Source organism: Triticum dicoccoides, chromosome 1B (assembly GCF_002162155.2).
Source record: "Triticum dicoccoides isolate Atlit2015 ecotype Zavitan chromosome 1B, WEW_v2.0, whole genome shotgun sequence".
Classification (NCBI taxonomy): domain Eukaryota; kingdom Viridiplantae; phylum Streptophyta; class Magnoliopsida; order Poales; family Poaceae; genus Triticum; species Triticum dicoccoides.
Window position 1 is genome coordinate 650367563 of NC_041381.1, and position 18858 is coordinate 650386420.

Here is an 18858-nt window from a genome sequence, read left to right on the forward strand (position 1 = left end):
AAGATGCCCCGCCGCCGCCGTCCGCCGGGCGGCCGGCCTCCTCCGGCGGCGGCGTGGTGAACGACGCTACGTGGGAGGGCCTCTGAGGTGACCGCGACGGCGCCTCCGGAGTCGCGTGAAGCGACCCGGGAGGCTCTACCCAATATCAGCTACAACATTGACACAACCATCTCTAGTGCACCGAAGGAGAGCAAGCCCGTTTACATCAGCATCAACTAGAACCTCTCATTGGGCCCGCATCCTAACTTTAGCCGCCATCCTGTCCTTTTTCTTCACTCCCCAAGGTAAGTTGGCATGCTCCCTGTCTGCGCATAAGGATGAGGATATGGCTATGGATTTGGTATTAATGATGTTGATGAGCTGTTCATTTGTGAGACTGACAAACCAGATGGAAGAGAAATGAATTCATTTGTCAGACTATTCATTTGCCAGTCTTGTCATTCTTTGTGTTGCCAGTCTACTGATGCTTGATTTGTATTAGTATACAATAGGACTTGTTTGTTGGTCACTTTTGCAGCAACATGTTATGATCACTTTCTATGACCTGTTTTCAGATCTATCATATATGGCTCTAATGTGTGATGACTCCTTAGGTTCACCGGAAATATTACAGTGAGGAATTTCTTGCACGGCAAGATGCTTCAGCTGAATAACAATGCCTGCTCAGCTTCATTTTGCACAACATACTACTCTCTCCGTCCAGAAATACTTGTCATCAAAATGAACAATTTCCGGACGGAGGGAGTACAATCAAAACCCCCGAAATAGAAAAAGATTGGTCGCAGACGCTGGGCCGAACGGGCTTTGCTGTGAGTGGGCTTCGAATTCATTTTGCTAGGATCCGCCACGCTCCCACCGTCCCCCACGCCTTTCCCCCAAAACCGCCGCCGCCCACCTCTCTGCTCCTGTCGGCTCCGGCGACGGTGGCCTAGCGCTGGCCGTCGACGCCTGGCTCCCTCCTTCCACAAGTCCTCCTCGCTTGCTCTTCCATCCCCGCCGCAAAACCGCCAGCCATGGGGATGGAGGCAGGCGCTCCTGGTCCTAGCTCGAGGAAGAGGAAAGCATCGGCACACGAGGCGCCCGCCCCGGCGCCGACGGCTGTGGAAGCGCCCGGTGCGGAACCTACAGCGGAGGACCGGGAACCGCCTCTTCCCGGAGCGGATGGGGACGGAGGAGGCGCCGGCGGCGACCGCATCAGCGACCTCCCCGACGCCGTCCTCGGGGACATCGTCTCGCTCCTCCCCACCAAGGAAGGCGCCCGCACCCAGGTCCTCGCCTCCCGGTGGCGCCATCTCTGGCGCTCCGCCCCGCTCAGCCTCGACCACCGTTACTTCTTATTCGACGAGGAGGGCCTCGATGTTGCCATATCGCGCGTCCTCGCCGCCCACCTGGGCCCCGGCCGCCGCTTCTGCGCGCCGGTCTACCACCTCCCTGGCGACCGAGCGGATGCCTGGCTCCGGTCACCCGCCCTCGACAACCTCCAAGAGCTCGAGCTGTGCAGCTTCAGTTATATGTTGCCGTATCCACCACCAACGAAGCAGCTGCCGCCCTCAGCTGCCTTCCGCTTCTCCGACACCCTCTTGGTTTTCACCATTGGAGATTGCCACCTTACCGACGACATCACTCAAGTGCTTCACTTCCCTAAGCTTCAGAAGCTCGCGCTGAAGCGCGTCCTCATATCTGAATCCTCGCTGCACATCATGATTGCTGCTTGTCCTGCTCTCGAGTGCTTGCTTATAAGGAAGAGTTCTGGCTTTCGTTGTGTCAGAATCAACTCCATTAGCCTGAGAAGTATTGGTGTGAGCGGTTATAGCCCGAGAGGGCTCAACTTTGAGGAACTCATTATCGAGAATGCCCCTTGTCTCGAAAGCTTGCTCATACTTGGTTCATGTGAGTGCGGTCTTATATCGGTAATCTCCGCGCCTAAACTGGAGGCCTTAGGCTATCTTTCTTCTCATTATGGTACCAGAATCTCGTTTGACTCGACAGTTATTGAGGTAGCTGTGGCCTTCCTACTTGCTTTCAATGTGCCGCTGAATTACATGTTATTTGCACTTATAGATAGTCTAATGTCATCTTCCATGCTTCATGAAGCGATTGAGTGTTGATCGCCTGACGACAGCGGTGTGCACTGTCAAGATTTTAGCTGTTGATATGCATGCTCTTAGTCTGGATACTGTTCTTGACTTGATGGGATGCTTTCCGTGCTTGGAAAAGCTGTACATTCAGGTGATAATTCTTTTGTGATTATGGTTCAAAGTATTGACTGCTCCTTTGATGCATTTACTGTTCTGAAATGATTGGTTTTATTTCTTTTTTTTGTATGTTCATTTTTAGTCAACTGGACCAGGGAATACCAACTTCTGGCGTCGTAAACACCGGACTCTTATAAGATCACTTGACATCCGTCTAAAGACAATTGTTTGGCGATGTTATCGGGGAATTAAGTCACATGCTGACTTTGCCACATTTTTTGTACTAAATGCTGGCGTGCTAGAATTAATGACTTTTGAGGTTGATGTGGAAGATTTCAACGAGGAGTTTTGTGCACAACATCGTAAGATGCTTCAGGTGGATAGTAGGGCCTCAAGAGGTGCTCGGATTCGTTTTACTTCGGATTGGTCTTACAAGTATCATATGGATTTTAGTATCCATGATTTGGGTCCAGCTGATCCCTTTGAAAGGACATACCCTTTGAAAGGAGATATCACTTTTGTGCTTTGCTAACTGTTATTTTGTTTAAGTTTGTATGATCTTAGAATCTTATGACAGTTAAACATGCTATTCATGATGTTAGTTCCGTTGAAACCAACTTGTATTTAGCTTGTTAGTTTGTATTATCTTGGAACCTTATCGCAGTTAAGCATGCTAAGTGATGTTGGTCCTGTTGAAACCAACTTGTGCTAATGTCCACTTATTTGATGAGAAAGTACAGTATTTACATTGTTTTGTGGCCTTTAAATGTCAAGTGTGATGTTATCCATTAAATCATTTTTATTGGTTATGAAGCCACACAAATTGATATATATGGTTCTGAGTGTCAGTATCACTTCATCTGGTGTATCAAACACCTTCTCAGACCAAGGTATAATAACTGTGGTCTGCCTCCAGTTTGCATGAACTATTTGCAGTTCAGCCTGGACTTTATCTTGGAGGCAAGAAATGCTTTTTTGTTTGTTTCCTGAAGGTGAACTGCTTTGATAAAGCCCGGCCCAGCGCTGGCTGCCGCTTCTTTCCTTGTGCAGGTTTCTTGCCCTCTTTCGTTTTTGTTTACCCTCACAATTCAAAATTCCTCGACTGCATAATTTGTTTGTCGATCAAGCCCCAACCTTGGCTGCTGCTCCTTTCTCTGTGCAGGTTTTTCTTGCTGTCGGAATCGCTGGACTGCAGTACAATTTTGTTTGTCGATTTTGTTGCGTGCCGACGTAAATGCCGAAGATGGGGCATTTTAAACCTGCTGCTGAATCAATTATCCCGGCAGTTGCACGTGTACTGCGCTTGTTAGCGTATGAGAGCACAGTAGATGGTTTGTAGAACCGATCAAGAGGTTTGTTGATTCAGTACTGGAAACTGATGGAGCTACCCAAAGCATGCAACCAGCGCCTAATTGCGTGGATGGAGATAATAAAGTACTCCCTCCGTTTGGAATTACTTGTCTCGGAAATGGATGTATCTAGAACTAAAATCTGCGACAAGTAATTTTGAACGGAGGGAGTAGCACATGTGTATGTTAGCCACGGTGCACAAATGGAACTGGGCGCCATCTTAGTTTGGCCAGTGATCCATTGAAATATGATGTGTTATTATGTGCTAAAAAAATTTGGTACAGTGTGTATCTACTGTATCAGCGAGCTAGACTAGCATTCCCATAAAAAAAGAACTAGCTGGGCAAGCAGACGTTCAAGGCCAATGCGTGACGCTGTTTTCTTTCTCAAGATTGTACGCAACACTAATTCCAAACGAACCTGTTCTCTCTACCACCAGGCAAGCAAGCAAGCAGCATGGAGTGCTTTTTTCTTGACAGTCGTACCTCCTGGTATCATTTTCCCCATAGTTTATCATTTTTCATTTTGTGATTTGGTTTTGCAACTACTAACAAGGTGGCCTCCTAACTCATTTTTGTTGCGAGGTTATGGTGTCATGTGCAGAAAATTCCCAATGTAATAGCTTCACACCTGAATATCCCGGAGTAACTGGCAGCACTACTTGAGGGGCAATCGTCGTTACGTAAGTACTACCTATTTCCTAAATGTAAGATGTTTTTGCAAATATTTAGAAAAAACTGCACTCGATGGCTGCATCAACTTCAAAGACAGGATTGGATTTGTTTAGTCACACTCCAGACATTTTGCAAAGAAGCGACGGGAATGTACTTTCGGCTTCGGGTGCGAGCACAAAGTGAAACATTAAGCTAGGCCTGAGTCATTCCAAAAAGTCACTTTGGAGGACGAGTGCATTGGAGCCCTATATTTTGAATTGTGCCAAAATGTTATTTTAAAGTTTTCATACAAACCTGTTGGATAAACAGCAACTAGTATTTCCTGAGGGCCAAAGGCCATTACATATACATGTGTGTCAAAGTGCAGAAAACCCTTTATACAACAGGGATATACTGAAAAGGGACACATCTAACACCCCCCTCAAACTCATGGTGAATCAACAACACTGAGTTTGGAGAGGAAAAAGCCATGCTGTGCTCGAGTTTGTGACTTCGTGAAGAAGTCCGCCAACTGTAACTCAGAGGGCACATAGTGAAGAGCGAGAGTCTGATCCTGCACAGCAGCACGCACAAAGTGGGCATCCACACCGATGTGCTTGGTGAGCTCATGCTTCACCGGGTCACGCGCAATACTGATAGCGCCAGTACTATCTGACAGTAAGGGAGTCGAGGTAGTAGCAGACACACCAAAATCCTCAAGTAACCACCGTAACCAGATCACCTTAGCCGTCAACATAGTCATGGCTCGCAACTCAGCCTCTGTACTCGAGCGGGAAACTGCAGTCTGTTTCTTTGTGTTCCAGGCAATAAGAGAGCCACCAAGAAAGACACAAAAAACAGACAGCGAGCGTCGATCAGAGGGATCACTAGCCCAGGTAACATCAGAGTAGGCCTAGAGCTCAAGAGAGCTGGAGCGGGGAAAGAAAAGGCGTTGAGAGATCGTACAACGAAGATATCGTAGAACACGGAGGAGATGGCTATAGTGGACAGAGGTGGGGGCTGAAACAAACTGACTCAGGATGTGGACATGATAGGAGATGTCAGGACGCGTAACAGCAAGATAGACAAGACTGCCAACAAGATGACGATAGCGAGTGGGATTAGGAAGAAGATCACCATCGAAGGCACGAAGCTGAACGTTGAGCTTCATAGGAGTCACAACTGTGCGCTCATCACCGAGAGCAGCGCGAGCAAGAAGATCCTGAATGTATTTTTCTTGGGAGATGTAGAAGCCATCAGAGGTTGAGGAGATCTCAATCCCAAGAAAGTAGCGAAGTGGACCAAGTTCAGTCATGAGGAACTGATCGCGAAGGCGAGCCTTAACAAAGGCAATATAGTCAAGATCGTCATCAGTGATGATCATGTCATCAACATAGAGGAGGAGAAGAGTCCGACCACGAGGAGACGTGTGAACAAACAACGCGGGATCATGATCACTGGGCAAGAAACCAACGGTAGTCACCACGGAGGCGAAGCGCTCAAACCAGGCGCGAGGGGCCTGTTTAAGACCATAGAAGGAGCGGCGAAGTCGACAGACCATACCATCAGGAGCGTAGTACCCCGGTGGTGGCTGCATATAAACCTCCTCACGCAACTCGCCATTGAGAAAGGCGTTATGAACATCAAGTTGAGAGATAGACCAATGACGAACAGAAGCCAGAGCAAGAAGGGTGCGAACAGTGGTCATGTGGGCCACAGGAGCGAATGTCTCATCATAATTGCGCCCCTGCTCCTGCTGAAAATCACAGGCCACAAGACGCGCTTTGTAGCGCTCAAGAGAACCATCAGAGCGAGTCTTAATCTTGTAGACCCACTTGCAAGTGATGGAACGAACACCGGAAGGGAGGGAAACCAGATCCCATGTGCCAGAGCGCTCGAGGGCAGCAAGCTCTTCGGCCATCGCAAGCTGCCATTCAGGCTGAGTCATGGCAGTCCGATAGGAAGTGGGCTAAGCAATAGCAGAGAGACCGTACCGAGCAGGAGAGTAGCGATCAGGCGGGGGGCGAGGCCGAGCACGGAGGTTATGAACCGGGGAGGCGTGAAGGGAGGTGCACCAGAGGTGGAAGGCGCATCAGGAGAAGCATCCTCGGAATGAGGGTGACGAGTATAGTGGAGAGGAAACGGTGAGAGGGGGCGACGGACTGGAGATGATGGTGGATAGGTGAAGGGGGAGGATGGGGAAGATGGTGTCGGTGGTGAAGGAGAGGGAATGAGAGGTGCCGGAGAAGGAGATGAAACAGAAGGCACATAGCAGGGTGTATCGGGGAGAAGAAGGAAAGAAATATCGTCCACAGAGAAGCTCGAGGAAGAAGGACGGGGGTAGTAAGAGCGAGACTCATCAAAGGTCACATCACGCGAGATGCGCAAACGACGACCAATAGGATCCCAATAGCGATAGCCCTTGTGCTCATCGCTGTAGCCAAGGAAGACACACTCAACCGACTGAGCAATCAGTTTGGTGCATTCTTGTGGGGCAAGAAGGACATAGCACACACATCCAAACATACGAAGAGCTGAGTAGTCAGGAGAACGACCAGTCAGACACTCCATAGGGATACCACCCTGCAAAGCAGTCGATGGCTGAATATTGATGAGATAGGTGGATGCAGAAACAGCCTCAGCCCAAAAGTGAGGTGGAAGGGAAGCAGCAATCATCAGCGCACGAGCCGTCTCAAGTAGATGACGATGCTTACGTTCGGCAATGCCATTCTGAGCGTGAGCAATAGGACATGAGCAAGAGTACCCTGTTCCGCAAGAAAACCACGCAACAGCTGAGAGATAAACTCACCAGCGGAGTCAGCACGAAAAGTACGAATGGGCGTGAAAAACTGGGTGTGAACCATGGCCGCAAAACGTTTGTATATAGAGAGAACCTCGCTACGAGATTTCATGAAGTAGAGGCAAGTGTAGCGAGAGAAATCATCAATAAACAAGATATAGTAGCGATGACCACCTTTCGAATCAAAGGGAGCAGGACCCCAGACATCAGAATGAACTAAGTCAAAAGGACGCTGAGAGACCGACTCACTGGTAGGATAAGGCAACTGGGTTTGTTTGCCAAGTCTGCAACCATTACAATGTAAAGAAACATCTCCAGATAAAGACCCTAAGAGGCCCTGACGGTGTGGGTAGGAGCAGTGGAGCGGTGGGCCGAGCAGACGACACGGGAGTCCGAGCAGTCAACACAGACGGAACCACTAGCAACCCAGCAGAGCGAAGGCGGGTCTCCTCAGCACGAAGCTCGGCAAGCACCTCAGAGATAGGAATACGACCAAGAGCAAGCAAGTGAGCACGTCGGGGCTCAAACTCAGACCGGAGATGAGATAAGAACTCATGGACCCGCTGAAACTCCAGATCAGACCGAGTAGTCTGACAGCAATGACATGTTCCACAAACAACTGTCCGAAGAGAGTCAAGCTGGCGCCAGATGGCGGAGCACTGTGAATAGAACTCGTCAACATTAGAATCACCTTGCTGGAGTGCGTGCTCCTGACGCACCATAGATAGGTAGAGAGCATCACCAGAGGGCTGATAGCACTGACAAAGATAAGACCACATCGATGCAATTGTGCCAAGTCCCATGAACTCCGAAGCAAACTGAGGGAGGACGCTCGCAGTGAGAACAGCAGCCGCGCGAGCATCATCATTGCACCACTGAGTATAAGCAGACAGATCATCGCGGTACACAGTGAGAACATCTGAATAAGCTGGTACCTGCTGGTCATAAGCATCGACGGCAGCATCATCGAGAGCCTTGGCTGCATCCCGGTCAGCCTGAGAAGCATCAGCAGCAAGAACCGGCAGCACCGGTGGAATTGGGACCAGTGGCGCAACAGGGCATGGCGGACAGGGGACCTCGCCAGAAAGAACACCCCACAGAAGAAGGCCACGCATATGAATGCGCATGAAGCCCACAAACTCAGCATAGTTGGTGCCATCGAAGATCACCGAGCACCGAGGGACAACGACATATCCCAAAGACGACATGGGAAAGTCTCCTCCTTTTTTTTGGTCAACGAATCCTCAGCTCGATCTGGATCGAGGGAACCGCTCGAACCAGAGAGCGAACGAGATCGGGAGAATCCCGCCCGCAGCCAGGGAGGCAGGGCGCGGAGGGAGTCGGAGGAGAGCGGGGGCCAGGCCGCACCAAGCAGGACGGGGCCGCGGCCGGACCGGGCGACGGCGGAAGCGGACCGAGCGGCAGCGGCATCGGGCGGGGGCGGCAGCGGACCGGGTGGGGCGGCTGACCCGGCAGCGGCTGTGGCCGGACGAGGCGGCAGCGACAGTGGCCGGACGAGGCTCGGGAGGCCGGTGGCCGAACGGGGCAGGGACGAGGCAGCCACGGGCAGCGACCGGAGCAGCTCAAGCGCGCCGGCTCAAAAGGAAGCGGGCAGCAGGACAGCGGTCCTGACGAGACCAAGGCGAAGCCGAGGACGGCCGGAGGCTAGGGACGGAGGCTAGCAGCGGCGGCGATGATGGTGGAGCACGCACGAAGTTGCATCGTGCGGGAGAGAGGGGAACCTAACATCTGATACCATGTTGGATAAACAGCAACTGCTATTTCCTAAGGGCCAAAGGCCATTACATATACATGTGTGTCAAAGTGTAAAAAACCCATTATACAACGGGGATATACCGAAAAGGGACTATACACATCTAACAAAACCTACATGTTTATACAAATGTATATTACACATGTGTAATTTTTTATGCTGAAATAGGTAACCGTGTGAGTTACCCAATAATGACAAAATCATGATTTTGGACAGATGAACAGTGCATGCATTATTTTTTTGACGAAAAACAGCCTTAGTGTTGATTTCATTTCAATAAGAGAAGGGCCAAGACGGCCGGGTTACATGGTCCTAAAGTGTTAGGATCTAAATATATACAGCTGAGTAGTTAGAGGAGTTAGAAGGCCTAGGGCCAGGCTAAGCTCGCGGTAGTGCCACAACTAGTCCGGCGGCATCCACATTGCTCCTACAAGGCCGGTCGTGCACCATAGTCGGAGCTCCTCATTGATGAGGGAGCAAACCTCAGTGATCCCAGACGCCCGGTGCTCAAAGATCCTGGTGTTCCTCTCCTTCCAAATGTGCCACCAGGACCAGGCGCAAATGACGAGGCAGTTGGCCTTCATTCTTTCCTGCTTTGAGAGGCTTCAGACAGAGTTGTACCACCAATTTTCAAGGGAGATCGAGGGCTCGTCGGCTCCTGTTAGGGTGATTTGGGCATGAAACCGTTGTAAGATCATCTGCCATAGTAAGCAGGTGCATTGGCATTGAGCAAACAGGTGTAGGGCATTCTCCCGTTGCTGCTGGCACAAAGTCAGCCAGCACCCTCATTAGCGATAGGTTGTGCCCTCTGCTATGCAAGTACAGCTGTGGAAAGAGGTCTCTCAGTGGCGTACCCTGCCACCAATGACTGTGCCAGAAGGAGATGGTGGCTCCCGATCCAATGATAATCACCATGCTTGCTATGAAGATGTTGTAGGAGAGTTTATCACAAGGGAAAGGCAGTCCCATCCATGGCTTGTCCGGAAACTTGGCCTGTTGCCAGAGCCAGCGAATACGCAGCGTTGTGCCATGGTACTCGAGGTTTGAGATACCCAGCCCTCCATATGTGGTCGGTCTGCAAATGGATTTCCAATTTGCAAGGCATTTGCCGCCTGAGACAGAGCTTTCGCCAGCCCAAAGGAAAGGCCGACAGATCTTGTCAATCTTTTGGTCCAGCCACTTTGCTTGAGGTATTGCAATCATCTGAAAGGTTGGCATCGCCGATAGCACTACCCGGGCCAGAACCACTCTCCCTATCAGATTTATCAAGTCTATCTTCCATCCGGAGCACTTACCAGCAAGGCGGTCAATTGTCAGTTGTAGGTCTGCCCTACGCAGTTTCTTATCCGACAGTGGCATGCCGAGGTAAGTGCAGGGGAATGAACCTTGTGTGCAGCCCAGCGTCTGTTGCAATGGTGAGGTATCCTGGTGTTGACAGCAGATCGGGAAGAAACTGCTCTTACTCGTGTTGGTGTGTAATCCAGTTGCCTGCCCCAATAGGTGTAGGATGGAGTTGATCGCCCTTGCATCTTCGGTCACAGGCTTGGAGAAGATGATCACGTCATCAGCGTAGATGGACGTCCTGTACCTCATGTTTTCGTTCTTGAAAGGGATTAGGATCCCATCTGTACCTGCCTTGTCCATGATCCGCGCTAGGCAGTCCATGATCAGCACAAAGAGGAGAGGTGATATTGGGTCTCCCTGATGAAAACCCCTCCTGTGGTCGATCCTAGGTGACAACAAACCGTTGACCAGAACTTTTGTGGAGCAAGTTAGCAGGAGCGCCGCGAGCCAGCCCCTCCATCTTCTCCCAAATCCCCGGTGTTCAAGCAGTTGCATCAGGAACTCCCAAGAGGTCGAGTCGAATGCCTTGGATATATCTAGCTTGAGGAGGAAGGCCGGCGCATTTTTCTGCTTGAGGGCTCTAGTCAGGCTCTGTACATATACGAAATTGCCATGAATGTTGTGCTTTTTGATAAAGGCGTTTTGGCATTGTAGGATCAGCTCTGGCATTAGCGGTTGCAGGCGTCTTGCTAGAATTTTTGCTATGAGCTGTTGGAAATAATGCATCGGTTCAGAGAATTCCAAGTCTGATGCTTTGGGCATATCCTGTCACGTAACAAACTGAAACTTCATGCACACACGTTGCTGGCCGTTCGGCAAGCTGCAACTCCTTCTCGAGTCCTCTGTTAGGACGTGAGCATTATCCTGCTGTTCCTCCCGATTCTCCTGGTTCCAACGAGTGCACCGCGCTTCGCTCGGCAAGACGTTTCATTGAAACGTTGCTCGTTGGACTGCTTCCTTCCTGATCTCTATAAATGGTAGAGAGCATCGGGAGAAATACACAACACATCTTCATCTCCTTCTTCACATATCACAAGTGCTGAGCCGCCGTCGGAACGAAGCCGGCCGTGCTGTCCGTCGTGCAACGGCAGCCCGGCGAGCGGTGTCTCCGTGACTCCGGCCGCATCCTTCGACCCTGCACGGGGGCGGTCTAGAGTTTTCTGGGCAGCGTCCGCGCGACCGCTCCTTCGACGTCCTCGACATCATCATCTCCGGCGAGGGCTGCTTCGTCGACGTCCTCGACAACATCGTCTCCGGCGACCACTGCTTCCTCGACGTCCTCGTCGACATCGTCTCCGCCACCGCTGCTTCCTCTACGAGATCATCTCCGACAAACTCCATCCACGAACACCAAGTGCGCCGACGTCTAGACTGTAAGTTGCATTTGATCATTACTAGTACAAGATAAATCTGTCCATGCTCTAGCCGATTCTCCATCAGGTTTATCTAGTGCTTTAGACTGTCTTTTTGTTCCTGCTGCTAGTGTTTTCAGCCATGTCGTGTGTGTTCGGTAGATTCAGTATCTTTATGTTAATTTGTCTGTATTGCTACTCTGCCGTCACTAGTATTGTAGATGGTTCTCGCTGGTTTCGTGATGTTTTCCTTTGCATGCTAATTATACAAGGATGGGTGCTATCAATCTGCTCCTTTGTGAATCTATACTGCATGCTTATGAAGAAAACCATTTGCCTGTTTAACATGCTCTTGTACGTACTAGGTAAAGGAATTAAATTAATGACAAATTATGTATTGTGTCCAACATGAGCTTGGCGAAGCTATGTATGAGGCTGATAGGTCTGAAGTTGGTAGGGTGGTTTGCTCCTCCATGCTTTGGGATGAGGATCATGAACACTGAGTTGAGAAGGCGCAGATTTTGGGTGTTGCCGGACTAGAATTTCCATATAGCTCGCATTAGGTCGCCCTTGATTACTTCCCAACATGCTCTGAAGAACAGCCCGAGAAGCCGTCAGGCCCTGGTGCCTTCTCAGGATTGATATCAAGCAGTGCGGCTCTCACCTCCTCTTCGGTGAACGGCTCTTCCAAAGGCCCCAGATCAATCGAAGGAAGGGGGTGGATCCAAGGTTCAGGGTTTGGGCATGGGTTCGTAAGTGCCAAGCAGCGTTTGGAAATGATTGTGAATTGCCGTCATATTTGCTTGTGAATTGCTATCATCTTTGCATGTTGATCAATAACTGTGATCCCGTCGATTAACAGCGAGGGGACGAAGTTCTTTCTTTGTGGAGCGGTAGCTTTCAGGTGGAAGAATCTGGAGCTGCAATCGCCTTCCCGGAGCCAGAGGAAGCGCGAACGCTGCCGCCACATGCACCGCTCCATTGCGGCCAGGCCCTGCCGTTGCATCTTAAGGAGCTTGCGGAAGGCTTCTTCTTCTTCCATGAGGATTTTGCTTTCCATCTCGACATCGAGCCGGAGTATTAGCTCGGAAACAATTGATGCTCTCAGCTTCAAATCGGAGGTTTTCTGGGCGCTCCAGCGTGTGATGGCACGAGCAGACATGTTGCAGAGAACAAATCCAGTTGTGGTTGCGTGCAGCTCGTCGGAGAAACTCACTGGAGAAGCTTGTCGGCGTGCTTGGCGGTAGTCAGAGCACCACAGCTCGACGGGGAGCTCGGTCTCTTTGGTTGCACACCTTGCAACATCGTGCAGCTCGCCAGAGAAGCCCGTCGACGTGCTAGTCGGCGACGAGCACATGTGGCAGTACTTGGAGCAGTGCTGGGAGGCGACGACTCGAGGGGAGCTTGGGGCAGTTGAAGGAGCGTGGTGAGGCGGCGACTCAACAAGAGCTCGGGGCAGTCAGAGCAATGCGACGGGGCAATTGACTTGACGGGAGCTCATGGCAGTAGAAGCAGCGCGGGCAGGCGACGACTCGACATGAGCTCAGGAGGAACACAAGAAGACGCCTTCTCTCAAAATCCAGATCCCGCAACAGAGTTGTTGCGATAAGAGAGATTGCAACAACACTCCAGTTGCGAAAACTAATGGTGGTGGCAATGGGCCACGTCACGTGCAGAGAAGGCGGCGGACGCAGGCCGGGTGATTTATAGTGTTTTTCTTTATATAAGCTTTTATTGGGGAAGGTAAAAAGGTACAGACTTTACGAAATCACTAGTTAAGGGGTATTCCGCGAAATCACTAGTTAAGGAGTATTCCTTGCGGAGATCACTCCAACTCGCCCAGGTTACGACAAGTGACGCGCTGCATGTGCGCCACTTGTCGCAACCTGGGAGTTTTTCTCTTTTTTCGTAGACCCCTTTATTCAAAACGTTTTATCTCTTGAACCGTGCGTCCAAATCTTGAACCGCTTTCGCCGTTGAATTCCTCGCGTCGAGATCTTCAAAACGAGATCCCATGTTGATAGGTTTTGACAAACTTTTTTTCACGAAAAAACCGAATGGAAAAAACTGATGGAAAAACCGAACCGGGAGCATGGGTTTTTTTCCCTTTCCGAAAGAGGCACGCCCGTACCTCTGATAAAATCACAACCGTGCCTCTCGCGGAAGCAAAACCGTGCCTCTCGCGAAAGAAAAAAAAAATAGAAAACGCCTTTTTTTCCGTTTCCGAGGAGGCACGACCGTGGCTTTGGCGAAAGCACAACCATGCCTCTCGTGGAAGCAAAACCATGCCTCTCGCTGAAGAAGAAAAACAGAAAACGTATTTTTTTTGTTTCCAAGAGGCACGGTCGTGACTCTCGCTAAAGCACAATCGTGTCTCTCGCGAAAGCAAAACCGTGCCTCTCGCGAAAGAAAAAAAAAACAGAAAACGTGTTTTTTTCGTTTCCAAGAGGCACGGACGTGCCTCTCCCAAAAGCACAACCGTGCCTCGCAAAAACAAAACCGTGACTTCCGCGAAAAAAATGCGTTTTTTGCGGGAAAAAAATTGGTCAAAAAGTTAGGAAAGACCGGTGGAAAACCAAAACTTTCAAAAAACCCGAAAAAAACCATTTAAAAAGCCAAAAACGCGTGCGGAAAAATAAAAAAAATTCGGAGGAAGCGCCCAGAGCGCGACATGTGGCAAATGGCTGAAAGCGCGCCAAGTGACGTTGATAGTTGCGAGGCTTCCGAATGAGCGCTCGTTAATAAGTTGCTCCCCGGACTCTAGGGGCGTGCTAGGGTTTTTTAGTCTCGACGTGGCAGATCAGGACGTCCAATAAATAACATCCCTCTCTCTTTCCTTGGAGAAAATCCCGCGAGGAAGAGATCGAACCAACCCCCCGCGTCCGTCGACGAAACCGCCGCCGCCTTGTTCCAACGGAACGAAGCACACGCCCGCGGTTGACGAGCGCGATTCCTCCGGTTCGTCGGTATGGCATCATCCCCACCCCCTTCAATTCGCTACGATTTGCTGCTTGTATTCTTTCTCCTGCTCTTGCCTTCTCTTTTCTTTCGTCCCCGTGTGTTGTGTTACCCGTTTCGCTCGGTAAAGATCGCCGGACTCGCCTCGACCCGCAGTGAAGATCTCCCCGGAGGGCGGACGCCATCGGCTCCTTCACGTAAGTCTCTCGCTTTCCCTCATAGATTCCTCATAGATTCCTTTTCTTGATGTCAACAATGGGGATCCGCCTTATTCAAGATCGATTTGGCCGTGTCGATTTGATCGCAGGATCACATCATGACGAGTAACACCGACAAGGAAAAGGTCGATGCCATGCCGATGCCGGACAGCAAGCGTATGAAGGCGGCCGTAGTCGTGCCCGGCCTCAGGGCGACGGTGGCGGAGGACAGCATGACGGAGGTGCTGCTGCGGCTCCCCGTCAGGTCCGTGGCCAGGTGCCGCGCCGTCTGCCGCTCCTGGGCCGCGCTGCTCTCCTCGGACGAGTTCTGCGCCCTCTACCGTGCGGTCGCCAGGCCGGCGTCGCCAGCGCCCAAGCTGCTGCACTTCTCCCCCACCGCGGGGTTCGACGCCACGGCGGCCTACGCGCGCCCGCTGTCGCCGTCGCCGGGCCCTACGGACGACGACGAGCAGCTGTTCACCCTCGACTACGCCCGCGGCAACCGCGTGGAGGTGCTCACGCCCGCGCCGTGCCACGGCCTCACCCTGCTTTACGACGCCATCGCGAGGGCCTACTACGTCTGCAACGCGGCCACGCGGGCCGTCGCGCGCCTGCCGCCGTCGGACGAGGCGGCGCCGGCACACTGGCGCAGCTGCAGCACCGGGCTGGGGTTTGACGCCCGGACGCGGGTGCACAAGGTGGTGAGGCTGGTCAGAGGGGCGTACCCGCCCCGCGGGCCGCGGCAGGAGACGATCAGGTGCGAGGTGCACACGCCTGGAGCAGCCGGCGGTGACCGCTGCTGGAGGCCGCCCGCCTCCGGAGGGGTGCCCTTCGGGCTGCGCAGGGCCGCGGCCTCCGCCGTCGCCAACGCCGACGAGCAGAGGCTGGCGCCCGTGTTCGCCGGCGGGTACCTGCACTGGTTGATCGAGCCTCACAACGTCTTCAGCAGGCCGAGGTGCGCCATCGTGCTCTTCTCCGTCGCCGAAGAGACCTTCGGATGCGTCCGGGAGCCCTACTTCCCGCCACCAGATGTTCGGCCGAATCACCACCTCCCGTTTCCCGGAGGTATCGTCGCCATGCCCCGTCCCGAGGCGCCGGCGGGGCACCTGGCGGCGATGGACGACCGGCTGTGCCTGGTCCGGGACCTCCACGGCGATCCTTACAACAGCGCTCTCGAGATCTGGCGGCTGCTTGACTACACCTCCGGCGAGTGGTCCCTCGACCACTGGATCGACCTATCATCGCACCCCGCGAGGAGAGAGCTACGCGACCCGCAGACCGTGAGAGTCATCGGCTTCGTCGGCAATGGCGGCGGGCCAGGGGAGAAGAAGATGGTCATCACCACCTGCAAGCACAAGGTGCTCGAGAAGTTCGAGAAGAAGGTGCTCACCTACGACCTCGGGTCCCAAGCTCTGGAGACCATCCTCACAACCACAGCCATGGATACGAACACGTCGTGGAACGGATACGGCAAGCCACCTCCTTCAAGGTTCAGCATATTTGAAGAAGAGTGCATTGCGCCGGTGCACAAGACGGGGGAGGAGATGGCGCTGTCGTCTGCTCCGGCGAAGGCGGCGAGAGAGATCCTGCTCCGCCTCCCGGCGAAATCGGTGGTGCAGTGCAAGGTGGTCTGCAAGCAGTGGCTCGGGCTGATCGAGAGCGAGAGCTTCTTCCAGGCCTACTCTGAATACAGGAACATGGGCAGAAGGCCGAAGCTCATGCTCGTGGGCAAGGGCGCCGGCGGGCAGTCGGCCTTCAGCTTCGCCCCCTTCTATCCATGGCTCGGAGCCGGAGAATCTCCGGCGGCTTCTGGCCATGGCGGCACGTTGCTTGACGAGAAGGTGGTCTGCTCCAAGCCCTGCCGCGGGATGAACCTGGTGAGCACGGCGACGCGCGACTACCTCTACAACCCGGCCACCGGCTTCCACAAATCCTACCCCAATACCAGAATCCCGAGGATGCACCAAGAGGTCGCCGGCAGGAGCGTCGGCCTGACCTTCGACCCGCTGTCGCGCCAGCACGCGCTGGTGGAGATCGTGTACCGCGCCAGGGACTTCAGCTCCCGCCGTTACTTCGCGGTGAGCGCGATCCTGCGGTGCGGCAACTACGGGCACCACTCCCGGGACTACGTGCTGGCGCCGCCGCCCCTGCCGGTGGCGGACGACGCGCCGCCGGCCTGCGTCGGCGGGGTGCTGTACTGGATGAGCGACCCGCGGCTGGGGCGGAGCCGCGAGCGGGCCGTCGTCTCGTTCGACGTGGCCACCAGGGCGTTCGACGTCGTGCCCTGCCCTCCGTGCATCGCGGCGTGGAGCGGCATCACCAGCCCTCGCCGCGCGTCCGTGGCGGAGCTCGGGGGAGCGCTGCACGCCGTCCTAGCGGACCCGGCGGCGAACAGCCTGGACGTGTGGAGGCTGGAGCGCGGCGGCGGGTGGGGCAGGGCGTGCGTGATACGTTTGGACGGTGCGCCGCCGGGGTACGACCTCGGGGCGAACGACGTGGTGCCGCTGGCCGTGGACCCGGACGACGGGAGGGTCGTGCTGAGCGCCGGGAGGAGGATCGGGCTGTATGATCCGGCCGAGCAGACGGTTCGGGATCTGCGCTCGCTGGAGGGGACGGAGGATGGAGCGGCGGCGCTGGTTCCGATGGTGTACGAGGAGAGCTTGGCCTGCTATCCTTGCCGCCGGGCCAGAGCAAGACGGCTGTCGCAGAGCTGATACACACGTCGTCGTCAAGTTGTAGCAATTACAGCATCATCATTTAGTTCGGTTGTCTTTGTTAATCATTTTTTATATCTTGCATGCTCGATCCAATGTTAGCCAACTACTTCCTCCGTTCCTAAATATTTGTCTTTCTAAAGATTTCAACAAATGACTACATACGGAGCAAAATGAGTGAATATACACTTTAAAATATGTCTACATACATCCATATGTGGTAGTCCATTTGAAATGCTAGAAAGACAAATATTTAGGAACGGAGGGAGTACAACACCGATTTTTGATGTGATCTTTCTTAGTGTTCTTCAAATCGTTATTGTGTTGTTGAGTTTTGCTTCCCCTAAAAGCTCACATGATTTTAAGTTACTTATAAAAATGATATTGCCTTGTTTGCATCTAGATCAAACGTAGAGTATAAAATACAGTAGTTCATTTGGATGCAAAATACTGTATTACCCTTTTCGATTGAAGGTTGTAATCTCCATCTTTAATGTGCAACGAAATCCGTGAACTTTTTTAGGGGGCGGGCCGAAGCTAGGTTCTACTCCCTCAATCCCATAGTATAACAACATTTTTTAGGGGATATAACAGCATTTTTTATAGTGTCAAAAACACTCTTATATGATGGGACAGAGGGTTGCAACATAACAGGTGTGTATATTGTCATTGTTACATTTAGTTTTGCAACTTTATAAGCCGCTTAATTAGGGAAACCTGATGAAAACTCAAAAATAGAAGGAAAATACAACACTGGAGCTTATAAACTAACAAGGTGTTTCCAATCATGATTGAGATGGACTCTCTTGTTGCAGTCAAACTAATTCAGGCTAAGGAGGTGGATAGATCTATTTATGCGTCAGCTCATTAAAAAGATTAGATATTTTTTGTCTCTCCGTGAATCTTGTATCAGTTAGTCTAATTCACATCTAGATGTTTTTTAAGGATGTCACATCTAAACTCCCACAAATATATAATGCAGCAACAAGAAACAAAAAATCTAGGACAAAAAAAAGACCACAAATAGAGTGCACATCAGCTTAGATGTGACATAACTATGTCACATCTAGATGTGTCCTAGTTTGCTCGTTTAGAGGGTAGAACCATGACTTGGATTGGATCAAGGCCTTCAGTTGCTACAGAACTTTCTACGATTGATTGTATGAATTTTCAAGTTGAGTAATATAGTATTTCACCCGCAAAGAAAAAAACAAGGTGTTACCACTGATTCATCTCCACTTTATCATGAGAGGAGGGTTCCATGCAGATCGCACGTGTGCGAATGGCGTCGCCGGACTGAAGCTTTTCGACATATGCACCCTAGCCACGGCCCACTTCATTGGTACAATTTAATCTGTCTCCTCTTCCTCCCATACAAACTCATCGTCCTCTTCCCCACTGGCGGAGCTATGTGTATGGCTGGGGGGCTGTGGCCCCCCCAAGCCTGGTAGCTTTTGTGCAGAATGTTCTTTTTGGGATGGCATAGATTGAGAAAAATAGGGACTTTTACCCCTTCATAAA

General features: G+C 52.0%; 1 protein-coding gene across 2 annotated transcripts; it reads left to right on the forward strand.

Moving 5' to 3' along the window:
• Nucleotides 1–880: 880 nt before the first annotated feature.
• On the forward strand, nucleotides 881–2893 carry LOC119349387 (F-box/FBD/LRR-repeat protein At2g04230-like). Of its 2 annotated transcripts, none has more exons than XM_037617414.1 (3): nucleotides 881–1997; nucleotides 2095–2229; nucleotides 2338–2893. In XM_037617414.1, the coding sequence occupies exons 1-3, from the start codon at nucleotides 1014–1016 to the stop codon at nucleotides 2725–2727; spliced, it is 1509 nt and encodes a 502-aa protein (XP_037473311.1). In that variant the 5' UTR covers nucleotides 881–1013; the 3' UTR covers nucleotides 2728–2893. The 2 variants fall into 2 exon arrangements, with proteins under 2 accessions (XP_037473311.1, XP_037473312.1); XM_037617415.1 differs by having other exon boundaries at nucleotides 2351–2534.
• Nucleotides 2894–18858: the final 15965 nt, after the last annotated feature.